Raw genomic sequence first — 21,995 nt, 5'->3', positions numbered from 1 at the left:
GATGAGTCTGGGGCTCTGTATTTTGAACTCATGAACTGATACTTGGGTAGTAACTTGCAAATTGGTAAACACCCTTATCAAGGTGTTAGTAGATGACACCAGCTTTGTGTAGTGGCCTTTGCCAACCTTCCTTGCATCTTAGCAGGACACAATGCCTGAATCCAGAAGTGTCTCTACTGGAGGAGCTCCAGATCTCAGGACCCACCCTGGGAGATATTTGCAGGATGCAGAGGCTCTCTAGGCCCCAGTGGTTGGGGAGTCGGGGTCTTTGCATGCACTTGGGTGGGTAGTGAGCTTCCTGCTGGGATTTTAGATGGCCACAGGCCCCATTTCAGTCTTCCCATCACCCCTCCAGGTCTGCCATCCATTGCGCATGGTAGCCACCAGCCTACGTTAGAGACCGGGATATGTGCTTAACTGACCACCAAGCCCGCTGTTCCTACTCTTTCCCTTCCCAATCCCCAATCATAATGGGCCAGGCAGAGCCCAGGAATCCAGGAGCCAGCCAGGTGGCAAAACCCTTGGTGCATGAGCCGTACCACCCCTACTACGTCCTAGCCTGTGCCTCCCCACTCCCCGGGGCAGGCTGGGATCTGTCAGGGACTAGCCTTGGGGAGGAATCATGAGTTTTTTCCTTTCCCTCCCCACAGGTTTGGAATAAATTGCCTCATCCAATTTGAAGACTTTGCCAATGCCAATGCCTTCCGTCTGCTCAACAAATACCGCAACAAGTACTGCATGTTCAATGATGACATCCAAGGTAAGTTTCGCCCCACCTGACCAAGCCACTGAGGACTAATGCCTTCTCACAGGCTGTGCTGGGTGCCAGAATGGGGGCACCCCCTAGCTAGTCTGCTGCCAGGAGCTGTGGAAAAGAGCATTCATGTTGGATTCAACTCCCACTTGGCTGATTCGTAGCCCTCTGACTTGGGGGAAGTCCCTTAACTTTGCTTGGCCTCAGCTTCTTCACCTATAAAATGGACATCATTACTGCTTCCAAGGAAAGTAAGAATTACATGATTTAATATCTGAGAGAAATACTAACCAAAGCTATCATTTTCTAGCTGGTTGAACTTGGCCTAATCACTTGAACTTGAGCTGTAGTTGTATCATCTAGTCATTAAGGATGAGAAGAACTGCCTTGGAAGATTATTATGAAAATTTAAAGAGCTAATATATGGAAAGTACTAGCACATAGGACTCATCAGACTAAAGCATCAATCACCATAAAAATGGCCTTCACCAGCCACAGTGACTCATTCTTGGATTTTCCAAACACTAGGTGTAGCCTTGTCAGAGAATCAGGACGGTCTGTCCCTTCTCTTAACTTGGCTTGATTGTGTGCTATTCAGAATGATAACTATGAAAGACATTGACACCAGGGCCCCAGGGCACTCCAAAAGCCAATGGGAAGCACCTTCTAGGTCGGGGTCAACTGGATAATCTGTACTATGGACCAGAAGGCACCTCCTTCTTACTGTGGAAATGCCAGTATATGAAACTGGAGGTTGGAGGCAGGGGGGTCCCCTCACATATCATCTCTCCTGATCTCAGCATTCTCGGTAAGAGCATTGGGAGCTGTTCCTAGTATTTTATAAAACTCAGGAGAAACACGAGGACATATAGGTTACTGTTTAACAAATGAAGTTTGTCAAGCAAAATCTTTTAAAACCAAAGACACATGTCAGAACAAGAACAAGTTGGTGGGGGACAGGTGTTGGTCTTTGGGAGTAAAAGATTGGCCAAGCCTTCATTTTTGCAGATGAGAGCTGAAACGGTTGCATTTCATCAGATGAGTTAGGGTTAAACCTAGAGGATTCAAACCCAGGTAATAATAGCTAAGGTTTAGAGCTGAATATTTACTGTACACCCGGCACTGTCCTAAGGACTTGACACTTTTAAACATATGAGATTTTATCATCCCTGTCTTAGGAATGAAGAAACAGGCACAGAGAGAATAAGTAACTTACATAAAAAGTAAGTGTAGAGTTGAAATTTGGACTCTAAATTCTGAGTTCATAATCACTCACTATACCGTTCCTAGACCTTACGCTATTTCAAAACCAAAGGCCCCTTCCTTTCCTGTGGCCCCCATTAAGAGCTAAAGAAATGTGATAAATATTTTTTTAATTGGTCATAAATTGTCAAGAGGCAGGATTGCACAGTTAAGCATATTATTAGACAATTAAGATCAAAATATATGACTTCACTTGAAGAGTGAGTAGAAGAGAGAGGTGACCCAGTAAGGGAAAGCTGACACATGGCAACCCCCCAGCCCAGGGGATTGTGTCCCCCCAGATGTAGGGGCCTGGGACAGACACTGGCTGCCAGCCCAGCCTCACCCAGAGATGTGGGGCACTCTGCACAGTCAGGGCAACGTGGTCCAGGAGCACCAGCTGGCGGTGGGGAAGCATTCACTCCCTGCCCGCCGGCCGGTCACCTCACTGTTAGCCCCGTGGACGGTGGGGTGTGACTGCGGCCCTTGAGGAAACACCTGCTGGCTGGCCCCTGACCTATGCCCCTGTCATGGCCCTCACTCATGAGTCAGCAGCAGGACAGCCATCCCCCTGGGCCCACTGGGCTGCCAAGGCCAGAAGGTGGAAGTGGAAAACAAGTCCATGTGGGCATCACACCTGGTGCAGACTCCAGATGTGCACCCGCGCATGCACACGCACACACACACACGCACACACACGCAGTCATGTGTGTACATCCTCATAAACATGGGCACAGGGACACATCCGGGCCCTGCACCTATCTGCCTCCACTGCCCCCCGCTGCTGCCACAGAGCATGTCTAAGATCAAACCATGGCTCTCGGCTCCCTCTTCATGAGCAGGTTCACATTCTCCCTCAGAAGTGTAAGGCCTACTGGTGCCCCACCCCACCCCCACCCACTTCTCTGTCCTCTGACCTCCCTCCTTGTCAGTTCTCTGCACGTGAAAGTTCTGCTCCCCACTCCCTCCCCATCACCTTTGCCTCAGTAACTCCTACTCAGCCTTCAGGACTCAGCTAAGGATTTCCTGTCTCAGGGAGGGCCTCGCACCAGGCTTTGCTCCCCCAGTCTGATTTGGGTACCCACGGGGAGCTCCCACAGTGCTCCCCTGTTAGTTCTCTTACCACATCGTAACCCAGGTACCCCCACCGAGTTGTCTGTCTCCCCAGGAGACAATAAGCTTCCAGAAGCAGAAACTGTGTCATCTATTCTCATTCCCCAGTTCCCAGTAAAGTGCCTGGCACACGATAGATGCTTCATAAATATTGGGAGAATGAATTAATGAATAAATGAATGAATGAAGTCACATACACAAATTGACATTCTCATAAGCACACCCACCAATTCCTGTGGCCCTGGCTCCTGTGGACACTTGCCCCTGCAGCCCCTCTGTTGTCCAGGTCACCATGCACATCCTTACAGAGAAATGCCCCCACACTCAGATGCATATACATCTTTACACGTGTGTACCCTCATTCATACACACACGTAGCATTTTTTTAGCATTTTTAATTAAATCAACTCATTGTTAAATTCCATGGTTTTGTTTCCTCTTTATAGCCAGTTCCAGCAGAGTCTATTTCGCTCCCAGGCAAAGCCAGATGGAATAGTCTTCTGGACCCCACAGCAGATAGCAAAGGAATTTCCCATTCTTTTCTCAGACATTAAAGACTAAAGTCCTTAATCTAAAATGTATAACAGGATCAAGCAAATAGTACCAGAATGTCAGGATCTCTGTAAGTCTTTGATCAGGACAGCCTGACCTGTTACGTATGACCCTCTAACAATTGTAGAGAGGTGGGCATGGCGGCACACCACCTGGATCTTCCTTCAAGAAAAGACTTGTCCCAGGGCACCTGGGTGCCTCAGTAGGTTAAGCATCTGCCTTCATTCAGCTCAGGTCATGATCTCGAGTCCTGGGATCGAGCCCCGCATCAGGCTCCCTGCTCAGCAGAGAGTCTGCTTCTCCCACTCCCTCTGCCTGCTGCTCCCTTTGCTTGTGCTCTCACACACTCTCAGTCAAATAAATAAACAAAATCTGAAAGAAAGACAAGACTCGTCCCAACTGCTGGCGGGCTGTCAGCTGCATGAGGCAGAGTGGCTCAGCTACGGAGCACCCCCTGCCCCCCAAGGCCCTGTCCTGCCACAGATGCCCTCACCCAGTGATGAAGGAATATAAAAGCCCAGCCGTCTTGGCCCAATGTAGGACAACTTGGAGGGGACATTTTAACTCCAGAACTCCCCCTCAGGGTTGGCTGGGGCTTTAGGGACTCCATCACAGCCCCGCTTCTCCTCTGCATCCTGCTCCCGCCCCTCCTTCCATAGGTGCTGATCCCAAGGGCATTTCTTTTTTTTCTTTTTTTAATAAATTAATTTTTATTGGTGTTCAATTTACCAACCTACAGAATAACACCCAGTGCTCATCCCGTCAAGTGTCCCCCTCCGTGCCCGTCACCCATTCACCCCCACCCCCCGCCCTCCTCCCCCTCCACCACCCCTAGTTCGTTTCCCAGAGTTAGGAGTCTTTATGTTCTGTCTCCCTTTCTGATATTTCCCACACATTTCTTCTCCCTTCCCTTATATTCCCTTTCACTATTATTCATATTCCCCAAATGAATGAGAACATACACTGTCGTCCTCCGATTGACTTACTTCACTCAGCATAATACCCTCCAGTTCCATCCACGTTGAAGCAAATGGTGGGTATTTGTCATTTTAATGGCTGAGTAATATTCCATTGTATACATAGACCACATCTTCTTTATCCATTCATCTTTCGATGGACACCGAGATATGGTTTTCTTTTTTAAAATTCCCCTGGCTATTCGGGGTCTTTTCTGATTCCACACAAATCTTAAAATAATTTGTTCTAACTCTCTGAAGAAAGTCCATGGTATTTTGATAGGGATTGCATTAAACATGTAAATTGCCCTGGGTAACATTGACATTTTCACAATATTAATTCTGCCAATCCATGAGCATGGAATATTTTTCCATCTCTTTGTGTCTTCCTCAATTTCTTTCAGAAGTGTTCTATAGTTTTTAGGGTATAGATCCTTTACCTCTTTGGTTAGGTTTATTCCTAGGTATCTTATGCTTTTGGGTGCAATTGTAAATGGGATTGACTCCTTAATTTCTCTTTCTTCAGTCTCATTGTTAGTGTATAGGAATGCCATTGATTTCTGGGCATTGATTTTGTATCCTGCCACGCTACCAAATTGCTGTATGAGTTCTAGCAATCTTGGGGTGGAGACTTTTGGGTTTTCTACGTAGAGTATCATGTCATCGGCGAAGAGGGAGAGTTTGACTTCTTCTTTGCCAATTTGAATGCCTTTAATGTCTTTTTGTTGCCTGATTGCTGAGGCTAGGACTTCCAATACTATGTTGAATAGCAGTGGTGAGAGTGGACATCCCTGTCTTGTTCCTGATCTTAGGGGAAAGGCTCCCAGTGCTTCCCCATTGAGAATGATATTTGCTGTGGGCTTTTCGTAGATGGCTTTTAAGATGTCGAGGAAAGTTCCCTCTATCCCTACACTCTGAAGAGTTTTGATCAGTAATGGATGTTGTATTTTGTCAAATGCTGTCTCTGCATCTATTGAGAAGATCATATGGTTCTTGGTTTTTCTCTTGCTGACATGATCAATCACATTGATTGCTTTACAAGTGCTGAACCAGCCTTGCGTCCTGGGGATAAATCTCACTTGGTCATGGTGAATAGTCTTCTTAATGTACTATTGAATCCTATTGACTAGTATCTTGTTGAGAATTTTTGCATCTGTGTTTATCAGGGATAGTGGTCTGTAATTCTCCTTTTTGGTGGGGTCTTTGTCTGGTTTTGGAATTAAAGTGATGCTGGCCTCATAGAATGAATTTGGAAGTACTCCATTTCTTTCTATCTTTCCAAACAGCTTTAGTAGAATAGGTATGATTTCTTCTTTAAACGTTTGATAGAATTCCCCTGGGAAGCCATCTGGCCCTGGACTCTTGTGTCTTGGGAGGTTTTTGATGACTGCTTCAATTTCCTCCCTGGTTATTGGCTTGTTCAGGTTTTCTATTTCTTCCTGTTCCAGTTTTGGTAGTTTGTGGCTTTCCAGGAATGCGTCCATTTCTTCTAGATTGCCTAATTTATTGGCGTAGAGCTGTTCATAATATGTTTTTAAAATCGTTTGTATTTCCTTGGTGTTGGTAGTGATCTCTCCTTTCTCATTCATGATTTTATTAATTTGAGTCTTCTCTCTCTTCTTTTTAATAAGGTTGGCTAATGGTTTATCTATCTTATTAATTCTTTCAAAGAACCAACTCCTAACCAGGAGTTGATCTGTTCCACAGTTCTTCTGGTCTCAATTTCGTTGATTTCTGCTCGAATTTTAATTAACTCTCTTCTTCTGCTGGGCATCGGGTCGATTTGCTGCTTCTTCTCTAGCTCCTTTATGTGTAAGGTTAGCTTTTGTATTTGAGTTCTTTCCAGTTTTTGAATGGATGCTTGTTTTGCGATGTATTTCCCCATCAGGACTGCTTCTGGTGCATCCCAAAGATTTTGAACGGTTGTATCTTCATTCTCATTAGTTTCCATGAATCTTTTTAATTCTTCCTTAATTTCCTGGTTGACCCTTTCATCTTTTAGCAGGATGGTCCTTAACCTCCACGTGTTTGAGGTCCTTCCAAACTTCTTGTTGTGATTTAATTCTATTTTCAAGGCATTATGGTCTGAGAATACGCAGGGGACAATCCCAATCTTTTGGTATCAGTTCAGACCCGATTTGTGGTCTATTCTGGAGAAAGTTCCATGTGCACTTGAGAAGAATGTGTATTCAGTTGAGTTTGGATGTAAAGTTCTGTAGATATCTGTGAAATCTATCTGGTCCAGTATATCATTTAAAGCTCTCGTTTCTTTGGAGATATTGTGCTTAGAAGACCTATCGAGGGTAGAAAGAGCTAGACTGAAGTCACCAAGTATAAGTGTATTATTATCTAAGTAATTCTTCACTTTGGTTAATAATTCGTTTAAGTATTTGGGAGCTCCCACATTCGGGGCATATATATTGAGGATTGTTAAGTCCTCTTGCTGGATAGATCCTTTAAGTATGATATAGTGTCCCTCTTCGTCTCTCACTACAGTCTTCGGGGTAAATTTTAGTTTATCTGATATAAGGATGGCTACCCCTGCTTTCTTTTGAGAACCATTTGAATGGTAAATGGTTCTCCAACCTTTTATTTTCAGGTTGTAGGTGTCCTTCTGTCTAAAATGAGTCTCTTGTAGACAGCAAATAGATGGGTCCTGCTTTTTTATCCAGTCTGAAACCCTGGGCCTTTTGATGGGGTCATTAAGCCCGTTCACATTCAGAGTTACTATTGACAGATATGAGTTTAGTGTCATCATGATATCTATTCAGTCCTTGTTTTTGTGGATTGTTCCACTGAACTTCTTCTTAAAGGGGAATTTTAAGAGTCCCCCTTAAAATTTCTTGCAGAGCTGGTTTGGAGGTCACATATTCTTTCAGTTCCTGCCTGTCTTGGAAGCTCTTTATCTCTCCTTCCATTTTGAATGAGAGCCTTGCTGGATAAAGTATTCTTGGTTGCACGTTCTTCTCATTTAGGACCCTGAATATATCCTGCCAGCCCTTTCTGGCCTGCCAAGGGCATTTCTTGATAACATCCTGAACACTCCACATGTCTCAGAATCTGCTTCCCAGGGAGCCCAAGCTGTGCCAAATAATACCATTTTGCATGTACACAGAACTTTGGATGTGAAAGGTGTTTTTCATCCACATGATCTCACAACTTCTTCGAAATAGCCCCTACCCCTCCAGGGAGGCTGCACAGCTGTCCCTCGTCACTGGTAAGGAAGCTGAAGTTCAAGGGTTTTTGCTCCAGGCCATACAGCCAGACGGGCACAAGGTGGGACTAGAACCTGGTTGTTTCTGACTCAGAGCTCAGAGTTCTCCCTCCGTCTCTGTGACATCGGGCTGCCTGTTCCCTGTATGTGGGAGGCAGTGCAGCGAGTCTGCTTGCTAAGGATTAAATCCCAGATCCCACATGACTGGGGGTGTCACTGGGCTCCAGCAGCCTGCCGCTCCCATCTTCCCCATCCGTTCATTCAACTCCCCAGTTTATAGACCAAAGAGGAGGCCCAGAGAGGGGAAGGGACTTACCACCACTCCCTACACCTCCCCTCCCCCCCATCACCAGCTGGTTACTGATGGGTCCAGCTCCAGAAGCCTCTGATGTGTGTTCTCAGTGCTAAGTGGGCAATCAGGAGACAGGTGAGGAATTCTAGGATTCATGGGACAACATAGAAGGCGTTAAGCTCATGCTAGAATTGGCCCCTTTCACCTCCAAGTACAAAGTAAAGAGAAATGAAACCTAAAACTATATAGCCATGCTCAAAAATAGAAAAGGAACATCCACATGCAGAATTGAAGAGAGTTGGAGAAAGGAGGAGGAGGGAGAGAGGCAGGCAAAAGAGAAGGAGGCATGACAGTGGTAAACAGACACCAACAACAAGTCACAAGTGGTTGCTGGGGACAGACCCAGCCCACCCCAGGAGGACTTATCATCACAATCTGCCTGGAACCACACACATGGTAGGGACTGGAAAACGAGACAGGGGCCACGCTGCCTGCTCTGAATACCAGCCCAGCATCGCATCCTTGGTGGAACAAGGAAGATATGACAAAGGCTTCAGGGTCCCCCCAGACTGTGCTCCGTGAGGGCAGGGCCAGGCCTGGAGCTGAGCAGGAGCTCTGGCACACAACTGGAACTGTCTTGTGGCTAGGCTGCTGGAGCACTCACCTGGGACTCTGCAACCCCACAGGGCTGCCCACATGGTGGGGCCCCTGCAGCCCCAGTGCTGGAAGGGCCCAGTGCCCCCAGGGCTGCCAGCAGGCTCCTCTGCCCCCACCCCTGCTGACTCACGGGAGCCTCAGCCACCCCAGGCCGGTTCTCAGTGAGCAGGGCTGCTCGTGCACTTGCTACTGCTGTCAGGCTCTTCAGGAATTTGGAAGAGGCAGGGCCTCAGGTGTCTGTTTGTTTCAGCGGGAACCAGAGAAGCATCCCTGCCCTTAGGGGAGGAGAAAGAGACCTGGAAGGGGAACGGCAACAAGAGTGGTCATGCAGGAGGACAGGCCAGCTGCATCCTTTCCCGGGAGCCAGATCCAGGATGCTGCTGGCCTAGTGACCTTGGGCCTCCGGCCCCCACTGCTAGCTGCTCACACCGTGTGGCTAAGGACACGAAAGTCTAGCCGGCTTGTCTGTTCCAGAGCATCCTCCTGCCCCATCAGCCTGCCCTGGACCTGCACTGCTCCCAGGTCCCAGCACATCCCCGGAACCAGATGGCCTGTCAGGGTGCCATGTGCTATGTCAGGCCATCATCACCCTCTCGCGCTTTCAAGTTTTAACTTGTGAGTCAGAGTACGTAAGGCCTTGGATTGAGACAGGCCTTGGATTGAGACAAGCCAAGGTCTGAATCCCCATTTTTCTGCTTTGTGCTTTGGCCAAATGGCTTAAATCCTCACAGCCTTCTTTTCTTTATCCGCAAAATGGACATGAGAGTATCAACAGTCAGGAATGATAATCAGCCAGTGCCGACAGACGACCAGGATGCTTTGAAAAAGCCATCACCGACTCGGGTTGGCCTACACTGATTCACTGTGAGGTGTTTCCATCATTATCCCTGTTTGTGGCTCCAGGTTGTCATAGGGACAGGCAGGGACAGGCATGCAGTAGTACTCACTTCTGGTACCTAGTATGAGTACCTCTGGGGCATAGTAGGCTCCTGACACATACGTGTGAGAGGGAGGGAAGGAGGGCTGATACCCAAAGACAGAGAGGCTGGGTGGATGGGAGGAGAGAGGTCCGTGGGAGCACAGGAGTGGGCAAGCCTGAGGAGAAGGGAGGCAGGACCTCTGCCCACTTCCCACATACACCCTATTCTTCTAGCCCATTGACTTCCTCCTCATTCTATGAATTTTCTGCCAATTGTGATTTTGAATATGCTGGTCCCTCTGCCTAGAGTTCTCTGCTTCTCTTGACTAACATCTGTGTGTCCTTAAAGGCTCAAGCCTCACCTCCTCCAGGGTACCACGCCCTGGGCCAAGCTCATCCCACAGGGGTCTGGCTAACCCCACCCTTCCCCAGACCTAGGAGTCACCCCTTTTGCAGAATGCTCAGAGTTCCCCAGAGCTCAGATGTCATGATACCGAAGGGGCAGATGGGAAGGAATGGCTCTGAAGACTTTGACCAGCTGGTTTTTCCTGTTTACAAGACACCAGGAGCTATTTCCGGCTCTTAGGGGCTTCGGCCCCCTCCCCTGCACCACCACACACATGGAGCAGCATTCCTGGCCCTTCCAATCTCTCTCCCTCATCATGAAGCCTCCCTGGCCTCTTCAACCTTCTCTTCACAGCCTTTCTTTTTTTTTTTTTTTTTCTTTTTTTCCCATGAAGTCCTGTGTTCTCTGGCTATTCTTCACTTAACAGGGCTATCTCTAGCCCTGAGTTTCTTGTGGGTCTCTTGCATCTGCTCCCGGCTCCTGTGACTTCTCATTAGCCTGTTACATCAGGTAAAACCTCAAAGAAGCCAACAAGATGGTAATTATTCCCTCTGGTTCCTCCCAAATTGTGTCAGAGTGGGTCTAACCCATCTTCTGCATGGGCCAGGAAATGCCTTCTATAGAGTCTAGGGATTCCAGAAAATTCTCCCATGACACAGAAATAGGGCTGAAGTAGCCTAGAGGGCTTTGGCTGTATCCAATAAGGGGAACTTGAATTTTCTGAACATATGTGCTGTTAACTACCTACAAACAGACTGTTTTATTCACCCTTCTATACCCGAGGCCTGGTGTACTGAAGGCCCAGAACAGGCACCCAGTACAGACACTAATGGACAATGAATGATGGGGAAGGTAGGAGCGGGCCTGGCCTTGAAGTGTAGGACACACAGTCCCCACATGGCCCCAGGCCTCCAAGGCCACCATGAATGGACCCCGACCAAGCCTAACCCCGTGCCCTTGTCCCCGTGTGGGACAGCAGTTGTACCTCACCTGAAAACTGGCTAGTTCTTCCCTTTCCTCCAGTAATCTGTTGTTCAGCATGAAGGGTCCTTTAACTTTGTCAAACGTGACCATTAGAAACTACCTTTTCAGCTTGTCCTTTTGTGCTGTTTCCCGAATGTACAACCTCTAATACTCAGTTTACAGGAAATGTAATTATGGAAAGCTCCCTCTGAAAAGGAAAGCTTGTTTTTCTTTCATCGTGAATGGGAAACACCCAGTCACAGTTTGGACGGCCCATGGCATTCACGAGCACCAGCCAGGTTCAACAACCTCCCCGGAGCCCTGGGCTTCTCCAGGTGGCTACCTCCAGAAAGCTAAATAGTTTGCTTCCTCTCCACTTTTGAATCCCTAACACTTTACCCAAGAGCTACCCAAAATGAAAGTCAATGTTGAGATAACTTTATTTGCCAGGCTTTATAAGATAGGGCTGCTCCAGAACTACTGTTTTGTCTCTTGATGTTGGTCTGTAATCAGGGTAACTTGCCACTTCACAGGCTGGCCTCAGAGGAGGATCCCAGAGAGGAGAGCAGGAGTGTGGGGCTCCAGGAGCCAAGGGCAGAGAGAATTTCCCAAAGGGTGACCTTGCCAAGAGGTGGGGACAGTTGCTTGATTGGACTAGGTTTTAGGGAGGAAAAAGGAAAAAAGAGGTGACAAGTATATTCAGCTCTTTACAAATAAGAAATAGGGTGAGACTATACAGAGTCAAGACAAAGCCTTCCAAAGGTGGGAGCTTGAGGACCCATTTGTACGTTGATGGCGGTGATTCAGCAGAAGAGAAATAGAGGATACAAGAGAGAGAGGAGAGAGGAGAGAGAGAGAGAGAGAGAGAGAGAGAATTATGAAACAAATTCCTTGAGTGGGCAAAACAGACGGGATCTGGCACATACCTGGAGGTGGCTTTAGCAAGGAGCGGGGATGGCCCATTGGTGGTAACAGGAGGAAAGGCAAGTGTGAGGACTTGGAGGGTTTCTAGACTTGGAAGAGGATTTAGAAGTTCTCTCCTGATTGTTTGAACCTCACTTTCCACCTCTGAGAGGGGGGGAAAACGGGGGCTCCTAATACCTGCTTGGTAGAGTTGTTGTGAAGATTAAATGAGCAAATAGAGCTAAACACACACCTAGCACAGAGTCAAGGTCGGGAGGAGAGTGATCAATAGATGGCAGTTGCCCTTGTACCCTTTCATGGAAGTGTTACATTCTTTCCTATCAGATTTCCTATTGTTTTGTGTTCTCCACCCTTTCCAGAATCATTGACATCTCCTGCCTAAGGTCACTTCCTTCTACTTCCACTACCCCCACCCTTCAGTTCTCCCCCAAGGAAAGCCCATCATGCCCTTCCTGCTGCCATCAAGTCCCGAGTCAGGAGAGGGTGGCTGAGCCTCAGCGACCACAAAGGGCAGGAAGTAGCACCCTGGTGTTCCTGCTTTGCTTCCGACTGGGCGACAGTTCCCTCATCTGTTGTAAGTCATTCTCTCCAGTCCCCATCCAGCACTGAATTTCTGCAGCTAAGCCCAATTGTTGGGCTTGTAGGTTCTAACCACAGTTGAGCCTTGGCCTCTGAGAAGGAAAGGACCCATCAAGCCATGGGGGGGGGGGGGGGGAGTGTCTGTGGGATTCTCTGATGGAATATCTTTGGCGCCATCTGGCGGCGCATGTCTTGCACAGCTACTCTTTTCAGGAGGCAGAAGATGGCCTGAAATAGAGTCAGATGAATAGAAAACCCCCTCTCTATCCAGTGGAAGAAAACCAGTACTTCACCTAGAGAAGCCATCCAGTGCGGTACATCTCAGGCTTAAACGAGCATGCATATACATCATCTGAAGATCTTTTGAAATACAGACTCTGACCCAGTAGAACTAAAATGAAAGTGGCTCTTGGGAGCCAAAGAATAGGATGTGTGGAGTTTGCACAAACTTGTTTGCAGAAAGATGGAAATGGGGAGTAGCTGATGCAATAAGTGGACATATCATAGGCCAGGGTGTTTAGGAATTTGGAGGAGGGTCATACCGTGCAATTCTTACTACCTTCAAATAATTACTTAAATTGTTTTTTTATGCTTTCTTGGGTGTCAGCCTGGTATTCCTTTTGAACACAGTACAGTTCTGAGCCTGGCCATGATACAGCCTCTCTTTATTCAGGTTAAATCAAAAGTAGATCTGGGCAGAGAAGGAGAGGTTAAGGCTGCCTGGCTGGAGAAAACGGAGGATGTCTGGCAGAGGAGATCCTGTGGGCTGGGTCTTAAGGAATCAATAACGAACTGCAGAAGGTCCTATAGATGGTAAACAGCTGGGCAAAGCACAGGAGGGGAGAAAGACACAACATGTTCAGGAATGAGCAGTAATGCACCCATTGCATGGAGTACGTGGGGAGGCATGAAGCAAAAGGGGGTCGATGCTGACAATAGACTTTTCTATCCCTGAACTAACAAGAGGCATATCGTAAACACCTTCTTCATAGTTGTCATCACACTTGTAATCAGTTAATACTGGTTATACTTTCATTATAAAGTTATACTTGCAGTTAACACTTTCTTTACAAAGCAGGAAGGAACCTGTTTTGTTACCAATGGTATCCTTGGTAACTCAGAGTCCAATACCTAATTGATGCTTAAGACATAAAATGAAGGCAACGAATTCTAAATAATGACCTCTGACTACTGATTATGTAACAGCTATTCGTGCCCAAGCTTTGGTGAATAGGGAGTTCCCCAGAGGCAGGGACCATGTTTGAGTCCTCTTCCACAAGTGCCTAGCATGGTACACGGCCCTCCACACCTGCGCTGGGAGCTCCTTGGGGACCCTCAGGAGGATGTCAGGAAAGCCCCCAGTAGTCCTCAGCCCAGGCCGTGGGACCCTGTGGCACTTTCGCAGCCCTCCAGGCCACTCCTATGTGGAGGCTGGAGGGCCTGCACCCCTCCTTCTGTGTTCCCCCCATCAGGTCCTGCCTTCTGAGGTCCACAATGAGCATGTACTTATTAGCCTCCGGCTGTTTCATGTGCCCCCTGTCTTGGCCCAACACATGGCCTCTAAGCCAGGCACAAATCCAGCCCATGTTCTGGGAGAAGGCCCATCCCCGGAGCTACAAAATACAAACCCCTTAGATAACTGGAAAGAGTAAACAGAAAATTCATTCATATTCCCACTCTGTAAACCTTTAATATTCTGTTATTCCTTCCAGATTCTCAGTGCGTGTTTCATTACAACTAGAATCGTGATATGTAGACCTTTTAAGGTTCTCTTCCTTCCAGCTAACCCAGTAAAGCATTGTCTAATGGTTAGGAGCACAAGGCCTCGTGCCTGATTCCCCAGGATTCCCTGATACCCTTCAAATCCTCACTCTGTTATATAATCTTGGACAACTCATCAAACGACTCTGTACTTCATTTTCTCAGGCTGAGAAATGAGGGTGATAATAGGTAGGATTAAACAAATAAATGTCTTTATAGTTAGACACATAAAACACTTAGAGCAATATCTGACATTAGCTACTAACTTAGTAGCATTTTCTCTGGTGCCCCATCTTCATGATTATTTTAAACGGCTGCAGTACATAATGAGTGTCCACATTAGCTTCTACTTAACCGTCACTCCTTTGTTAGATGTTTAAGTTATTTCCAGTCATTCTGCATTATAAATAACACCATCATAAATATCCTAGGACATGCGTGGTGGATTTTTCCATACATAGATTCCCAGGAGTCAAAGTATGAGGTGAAAGGGCACAAACATGTTATGCCTTTGTTCTATATTGGGAAAGAGTTTTCCAAAAAAGTTTGTGGCATTTTAAAATACAATTTATGCTGCAACTTTTTACTTTTCACTCCTCCCTCACCAGCCTTGGATGACATCAGTTACTTTGATTTGTGCAACGTCAACAACCCATAAGTTGTTCCCCATGTAACTTCTTTTCTTTGACTATCATGGAGGCTTACCACTGCCCGTGTGATTACTTTACTGTGAACTCTCTATCAGGTAGGGTCTACACCAGTTGCTTTAGCAGAAAAGACTTAGTACAAAGTCCTGCTTATTATGTATTTAAAAAAATGAAAAGCCCTAAGGACCTGCTCCCAGCCCGGAGCCTATAGAGTAAAAAAGAAGACCAGGTGACAGCCAGCTAGTATTGGTATCTCTGAGGGGTGCACTACAAGGCTCGTTCCGCAAGTGATGGACAGAGTGCTTCTGGATTCAACTCAACAGAACAATCTGTTGCTGTAGAAGTGGAAAGCCAAGGCTGTGGAGTTTACTGATTTAGCAAGATGAAAATGCAGCATGCCTACTTAAATTTGAATTTCAGATAAGGAATGAATAATTTTTTAGAATATTTATACTAATATTGCATGGGACATACACTAAAAAAAGAAAACTTATTTGTTATTTATCAAAAATTCAAATTTACGTGTCCTACATTTTACCCGGCAATCTTACAAGGCAGGCATGTTGCTGGAAAAAGCGTTCCTTCCTCTTCTCCTAGCCTTTCCATCACCCTGTTTTCTTTCTTGTCGTCAGGCAGGACCTCAGTTGTCTGGGATTTTTTTGGTGGGATGAGCCAAACCTTTATTTCTGAAGGTGAATCCTCAGTGGTCCTACCTCTCCTTTGTTGTAATACTATTCATTCATATCTCCTATTGAGCATACAAGTACTGAGACACACCCCCAGAGGATCCCCTGGGCTTAGACCTAATCCCTCCTGTCCTCAGTTTTCCATCAGTATCAGGATGAATAACCACAGCCAGTAAAGTAATCCTGTCTTTCTTTGTCCCCTGGTTTCATGGCAAAAAGAGCACCGGATGGCCAAGGGGCAGTCTCAGATCTCAATTTGGTAGAACCATGTTGTGAACGCTAGTAGAAACATCTGAGTCATGGGAATCAACACCTCCAATCCAGAGAGCACAAAATTGAGGAGACAGGTAGCAAAGTTTCTACAAGTGAGTTATTAGGTGAAATGGTGAAAGGAACCACTTCCACTTCAACCCCTTGATTTCCAGACCCAAGTATTCTGGCTGCGGGAGAAAGAGCACAATGTATTGTCTGCTAAGTCAAATCCTATATTGCATCCTGTAAGATAGAACTTCACCAGCTTCATGAGGTGTTACCTCTACTGAATCTTAAGTAAGTCTTCAGGAGCCCATTCTGCCAATCTATTAGGCCAGCTGCTCCTAAGTGGAAGAGTACTTAGTAATACCACTGAATTCCAAGGGCATAAGCCTATTGCTTCACTTCTATTACTGTGAAATGAATTCCTTGATTAGAGCCTCATTGTCTGGAATATATTGGGATGGTGAACCGGCCATCCACAGATTCCAAACATCCACAGATTATGGCATTGGCAGATTATTATATACAGGGAAAGAAAATCTATATCCAGAATATTTATTTATTCCAGTGAAGATAAGTCTCTCCCTGTTTATAATGGAAAGAATCCAATGTAATCATCCTGCTGCCAGGTAAATGGTCCTCCCAGGGAATGGTGCCATACCAGGAGCTCCATATTAGTCTCTGCCATTGACACGTTAGTCATTTAGCAGTAGCAGTAGTAGGCCAGCCTTGATGAGAGGAGGTCCATGCTTAGCTTCCATCCTTGCCACCATGGCTCCTTTGTACATAAACTCATTTTGTAAACCCTGGATGGTGGGAGAAGGATGCTGACTAACATACACAGGACATGCCATTTTCTCCACCTGATTGAGGGAACCTATTTCATTATGCCCTTTGGTGAACGTTCATATGTGGCCCAAGTATGTTCACACTGTACATCTATCCCAAGAGGTCCATCCACACACCCCTTCCCCACACCTCTTCATCACCAATCTTACTATTTATTTTATTCTAAGTCCCTGACCATCAGCCAAACCATTAGTAACTGCCCATGAATCAATGTAGATCTAGCCATCTCTTGGTCCAAAATGGACAACCAATTTACAACTTTAAGTCACGTCCATTGGGAATATTTTCCTCACTATCACCTTTTCGGGCTACCTTTTATTGGGGCTGTGAAGCTGCAGCCATAAACTTCCCATTGATCCCAGTATATCATTAAGAATAATCTGTAAACCAAGCCCACGTTTCTTTCTCCTTGGTCATAAGGAATCCCTAGTGAGGCTGTAGGTGTGCACTGAGCGAGAAGAAATCATGCAGCAGCAGAAGATGTCAAACGAGTCTGAGCCACCTGCTCATGCAACTTACTTGTACCTTCCAGATGGCCTCAAGCCATTGATGATGGTATGCTACCGGGCACACCAACCTTATGACTTGGTGGGTAAGATAAGCAGCTCAGATCACATGGTCACCTAATGTCTCATGGCTAGTTTGTGGGCTCATTTTTAATTTGTTTTTTTTTATCCATTTATCCCTTAAACAAATTATTCTGTGAGGCTCATACTTCTTTTCGGCTTCTATTAAATTTGTACTTGTCATTTCATTTATGAATGATGGTAGTAGCAGCACCTGACTATCTGATCCTCATTCCCAGGGTCCAGTAACAATCCAGGAGCTGTTTCTCAAAAGAACAATTAGCTACAAAACAGGGCGTGCGCTCGCTCCAGAGCCAGCATGCCTACAGACTTGACTTCCGTAAGGCCAAGGAATGTCACTTGTTCTCCTGCACATTCTAGGCATGGGGAACTCTGCCAAGGGTCTTCTTTTAGAGATTGGAAGCCAGTGGCCAGGGACTGACCTCAGGGTACTCTGTTGCAGGCACAGCCTCCGTCGCTGTGGCAGGGATCCTGGCTGCTCTACGAATCACTAAGAACAAGCTCTCCAATCACGTGTTTGTATTCCAAGGTGCAGGTGAGGTAGGTGCCATCAGGAGAATGATGGGTGAAGCATGAAGAAAGAGAGGTGTTTAGGGGTTCAGAGAAGAGGAACCATCAAGGTATCTTATGACCACTGCAGCTGCCTGGACACCATTTGGGTGTCTCAAGGACTTTACTGGGCCTTAAGGAGTAGGGGGAAAGGTGCAGAGAAGAGAGGATCTTGGTAAAGCATCTGATAAATGCTGAGCAGCTATCTGCCTTGTATCTGAACGTCCACCATATGGTACCTCCCAGGCAGCCATGGGCATCGCACACCTCCTTGTCATGGCCCTGGAAAAAGAAGGCGTACCCAAGGCGGAGGCTACAAGGAAGATCTGGATGGTGGACTCCAAGGGACTCATTGTCAAGGTACTGTCAGTCTGGAGACCTAGAGGTTTCCTGACACCTACAGCTATTGGAACCGGACTATAAGAGGTCTCCAGGGGGCAACATGCTCAGACAAAATACAAAGCAACAGGAGGGTAATGTCCTAACCTCCAAAGCAGAAGCCTTAACTGCTCTATCCAAAAGCCTTGTACTAACCTCCAGCAACAGTAAATCATAATGTTCCAAAAGTAACCTGCCCTCTCTTCCACATCCTTGCATATTTTGCTCCTCTGTCTGAAATGCCCTTGTCTTGTGCCACACACCCACTCTCAACCCTCAACCCCATCTGTTTCCTCCTTGTCTTCTGTTACCTCCTCCAAGATGCTTTCCCTGAGCATCTAGGTCTCAGTTCATTTCCTACATTTATGCTCATGTAGCCATTCCCCTCAACACATCGCACTTGCCACACTATAGGGCAGTTGCCCTTGTAATTGTCTTTCTGCCCACTAGGCTATGTAGTCTTCATATCAATGAAGACTGGCGTGTAATGAGTGTGTAATTATGTTTGAAGTATGAGTGAAAGCATGAATGAGGTACAGTCTGGCTTCTGGCTGGAATATGGTGAAGGGCACAACTGGATGGCCTCCTTCCTTAGGATTTCACTGAAAGCTCCAAGCTTTAATGCCCCAAATTCCACTGACATAGAATGCCAGTGAGAGATTTTTTTTTTTTAAGATGACAGAGGTAGAAATGAAGGAAGTACATAGGAGTGTCAATCAAGAATAGAAGAGCCTCAGCAGAAACTGACCTTCTGTTGTCTCATACAGAGCCAGATCACCTCCAGTAGGGATTCCTCCCCCCACCGCAGGTCATTCTAGAACATAAGTCAGGCAAAGGTAAAAGCTGCCAGAGGCTACCCTCTTGCCACCTTTCAACATTATTTTGCTCATCCCATGAAGCTTACCCCTGCTCTAATCTCTCTCAAAGCTGATGTCTTCACTCTGCCTCTCATGAGGCCAGCTGACCCAAAGGAGTCATCAGAGACATCTGTACCATCTACCAGCGTGTCACCCACTGACTCCCATTTGAGGAAATGGAAAGAATCCTGGGCTTGTTGAGAACAGCCAGCCATTGCAAGCCTGTCCTGGGGCTTAGCTTATTACTATTCACAGGGAGGTCAGTGCCTCTTGTAAAATACATTCAAATTAGCTTCCTGACCCTGGGCAACTCAGGCCCCCATCCCTCAACTGGCCCTGAGTGCTGGCAGCCTTGGGGCCAAAGGTCTAATTCAGACTCAGGCATTTCATGAGAGCCTTTCTGTCCTGGCCCAGGAAGCCATGATCCTAGCAGCACAAAGGAAGGCTTCATAGATTCTCCATGTGTGGTTTGACTTAAATAAATCCCCACATACATCCCCACACTGTGACACAAACCCATTAAAATCCTCAGGTTCCACCTTGGGTTTTACCAGGAGATCTGATTCAAGAAGATGAGTTACAAGGCTTCTGATAGCTCAAACCAAAGCACGGGGCTTTCCAGGGAATGCTCTCAGAATCTCCAGATGCATCCATGTCCAGCCAAGCTGTTCTCACTGCCAAGCACCGTGTTTTCCTTTCCCTGCAGGGGAGGAGCCACCTAAACCATGAGAAGGAGATGTTTGCCCAGGACCATCCTGAAGTGAAGAGCCTGGAGGAGGTGGTGAGGCTGGTGAAGCCCACGGCCATCATAGGTAGGAGGAGGCAGGAGGCCCACTGTCCAGCCCAGCTAACCCTCTTGACTTTCAGGTGCAAACTAAGGCTCAGCCAGGAGGCATAAGTCATCAATGGAAACACAGCTCCCTCCCTGATTCCATGTCCACTTCAGTGCCACAATCTTTCACTGAGTGACTACTATATAAAAACCACAGAACTAAGGCACCAAACTGGGGCTTAGTGAGGAAGATTTATACAATGCAGTGGAAAAGCACAGGGCTGGTCTTTCTAACCGAGAGGAAGTGAGCACTGGTCTCCCAAACAGGGGACCCTGGCATCTCTTCCTGTACTGGGAGAGCCATGCACCCTAAAGGACAATGCCCAGGAATGCCTTCACGAATACATCTCAACTGAGCAGAGACCTGAAGTGGACCAGTGTTCCCTTAGGGATTAACAGGAGGTCTTACCCAGCTCATGCAAGAAGACCCTTTTCTCTTTGGCTCCCTCCATCCACCCATATGGTGGATGCTATCTCCAAAAGTCTTTCATGTTGCACCAAGTTCCCCACCACCACCACCACCACGAGAGGAATGGGGTGTTTATAAAGAGTAGGCATCCCTACTACCCCCCTTTTCCCTGTAGGTGTTGCTGCCATCGCAGGAGCCTTCACGGAGCAGATTCTGAGGGACATGGCCTCCTTCCACGAGCGCCCTATCATCTTTGCCCTGAGCAACCCCACCAGCAAGGCCGAGTGCACGGCTGAGAAGTGCTACCGGGTCACTGAGGTCAGCGGGGAGTCCTTCCTTCCCCAGGCTGAGAGGACATAGTAACCATAATTATGAGAAACCCTATGAGGGTGAAAAAAACATCCCCACATCACTGATGAGCAAACCAAGGTTCAGAAAGATGAAATAACTTGCCCAAGGTCACAGAGCTAATAAGGAGTGGAGCTTTGAAGCCCAAGCTCTTACCATCATGTTATACTATTCAGGGTTCCTCTAGTAACATAGAGCTTTGACCAGAACCTGAGGCATTTATAGACTCTAGGTCACCTGCATACGTGTCATGACCTGGATTGGCCCGCTCGGGAGGTGACAGGTTAAAATACCTTCACCTGTCAGTGATTTCTTGGCTGCCAGGTAACTCAGTGGAAGCTAAGCTTTCTGGTCAAGGAACAAGTGTGCTTTCAGCACCTGCAGTGTGCTCAGCCCAATGCTGAGCCATTTGGGAGAGAATGAAGAAGGGTTTGACCTTCGGGAGATAAAACTAGGCCACCATTACTGCCTGAAACCCATCTCCACGCTCCATCTCTGGTTTTCTTCCCAACTCCAGGGCCGAGGGATCTTTGCCAGTGGAAGTCCTTTTAAGAGCGTGACTCTAGAAGATGGCAGGACCTTCATTCCTGGGCAAGGAAACAATGCCTATGTGTTCCCTGGAGTGGCTCTGGGAGTCATTGCTGGCGGGATCCGGCACATCCCAGATGAGATCTTCCTCCTGACGGCAGAGGTATCGCTGCCCCTGCTCCCCTGCATGCACACTCCCAATAGGGCCAATATACCAGGTCCTACACTGGGCCCCAAAGATTCCTTCTACCACCCCTTTACCCACCTGCCCAAACCCTAGCAGTAGATCCTCAAAATGCTTGACCTCAAGCTTTGGTCAAGATCACCTCAATGCTTAAACTTCTCTCAGAACATACAATTTTTAAGGGAGAATAAGGACTAGCCAATGGGAGGAGGCATTGACAGGAGGCACTGGCAGTGAGGGGACATAGCTTATCTGCCCCTTGCTTCCCAGCAGTGCCCACATGATGCCTAGAACAGAGGAGATGCCACCAAAGCCATCTGAAACTAGGCTCATGGACCATGACAGGCCACAGATTCTTCCAGCCCCTGATTTTGACCACATTGCCAGGGTTAGCTGTTGTAGGATAAGCCCCACTAGGGCAGCTTTCTGTAAGAAAGGGATAGATTGCAAGCCAGGTTTCCCTATTCTGGCCTGGATCTGGAGCACAGATACAGGAGTACTCCCCATGTATCTTACTAGAAATACTCCCAAAATGATTCTTTACTGGACGTGATGAAAACAATGAAAGAATCCATTAAGAATGACAGCCTACATTCATAATAATGGCTATTACT

The 21,995-nt window shown here is 47.0% G+C and overlaps 1 protein-coding gene across 2 annotated transcripts in view; it reads left to right on the top strand.

Moving 5' to 3' along the window:
• ME3 (malic enzyme 3) overlaps positions 1-21,995 on the top strand; it is a 192,446-nt gene that overhangs the window by 165,999 nt on the left and 4,452 nt on the right. For both annotated transcript variants that reach the window (XM_055320721.1, XM_055320722.1), the window contains 6 exons: positions 651-760; positions 17,739-17,836; positions 18,092-18,205; positions 19,787-19,892; positions 20,497-20,639; positions 21,187-21,360. In XM_055320721.1, the coding sequence (XP_055176696.1) occupies positions 651-760; positions 17,739-17,836; positions 18,092-18,205; positions 19,787-19,892; positions 20,497-20,639; positions 21,187-21,360 (745 nt within the window). The remainder of the gene's footprint in view (positions 1-650; positions 761-17,738; positions 17,837-18,091; positions 18,206-19,786; positions 19,893-20,496; positions 20,640-21,186; positions 21,361-21,995) is intronic.

Source organism: Nyctereutes procyonoides, unplaced genomic scaffold (genome assembly GCF_905146905.1).
Source record: "Nyctereutes procyonoides isolate TBG_1078 unplaced genomic scaffold, NYPRO_anot_genome, whole genome shotgun sequence".
NCBI lineage: Eukaryota > Metazoa > Chordata > Mammalia > Carnivora > Canidae > Nyctereutes > Nyctereutes procyonoides.
This window is presented reverse-complemented; position numbering and strand designations above follow the sequence as displayed.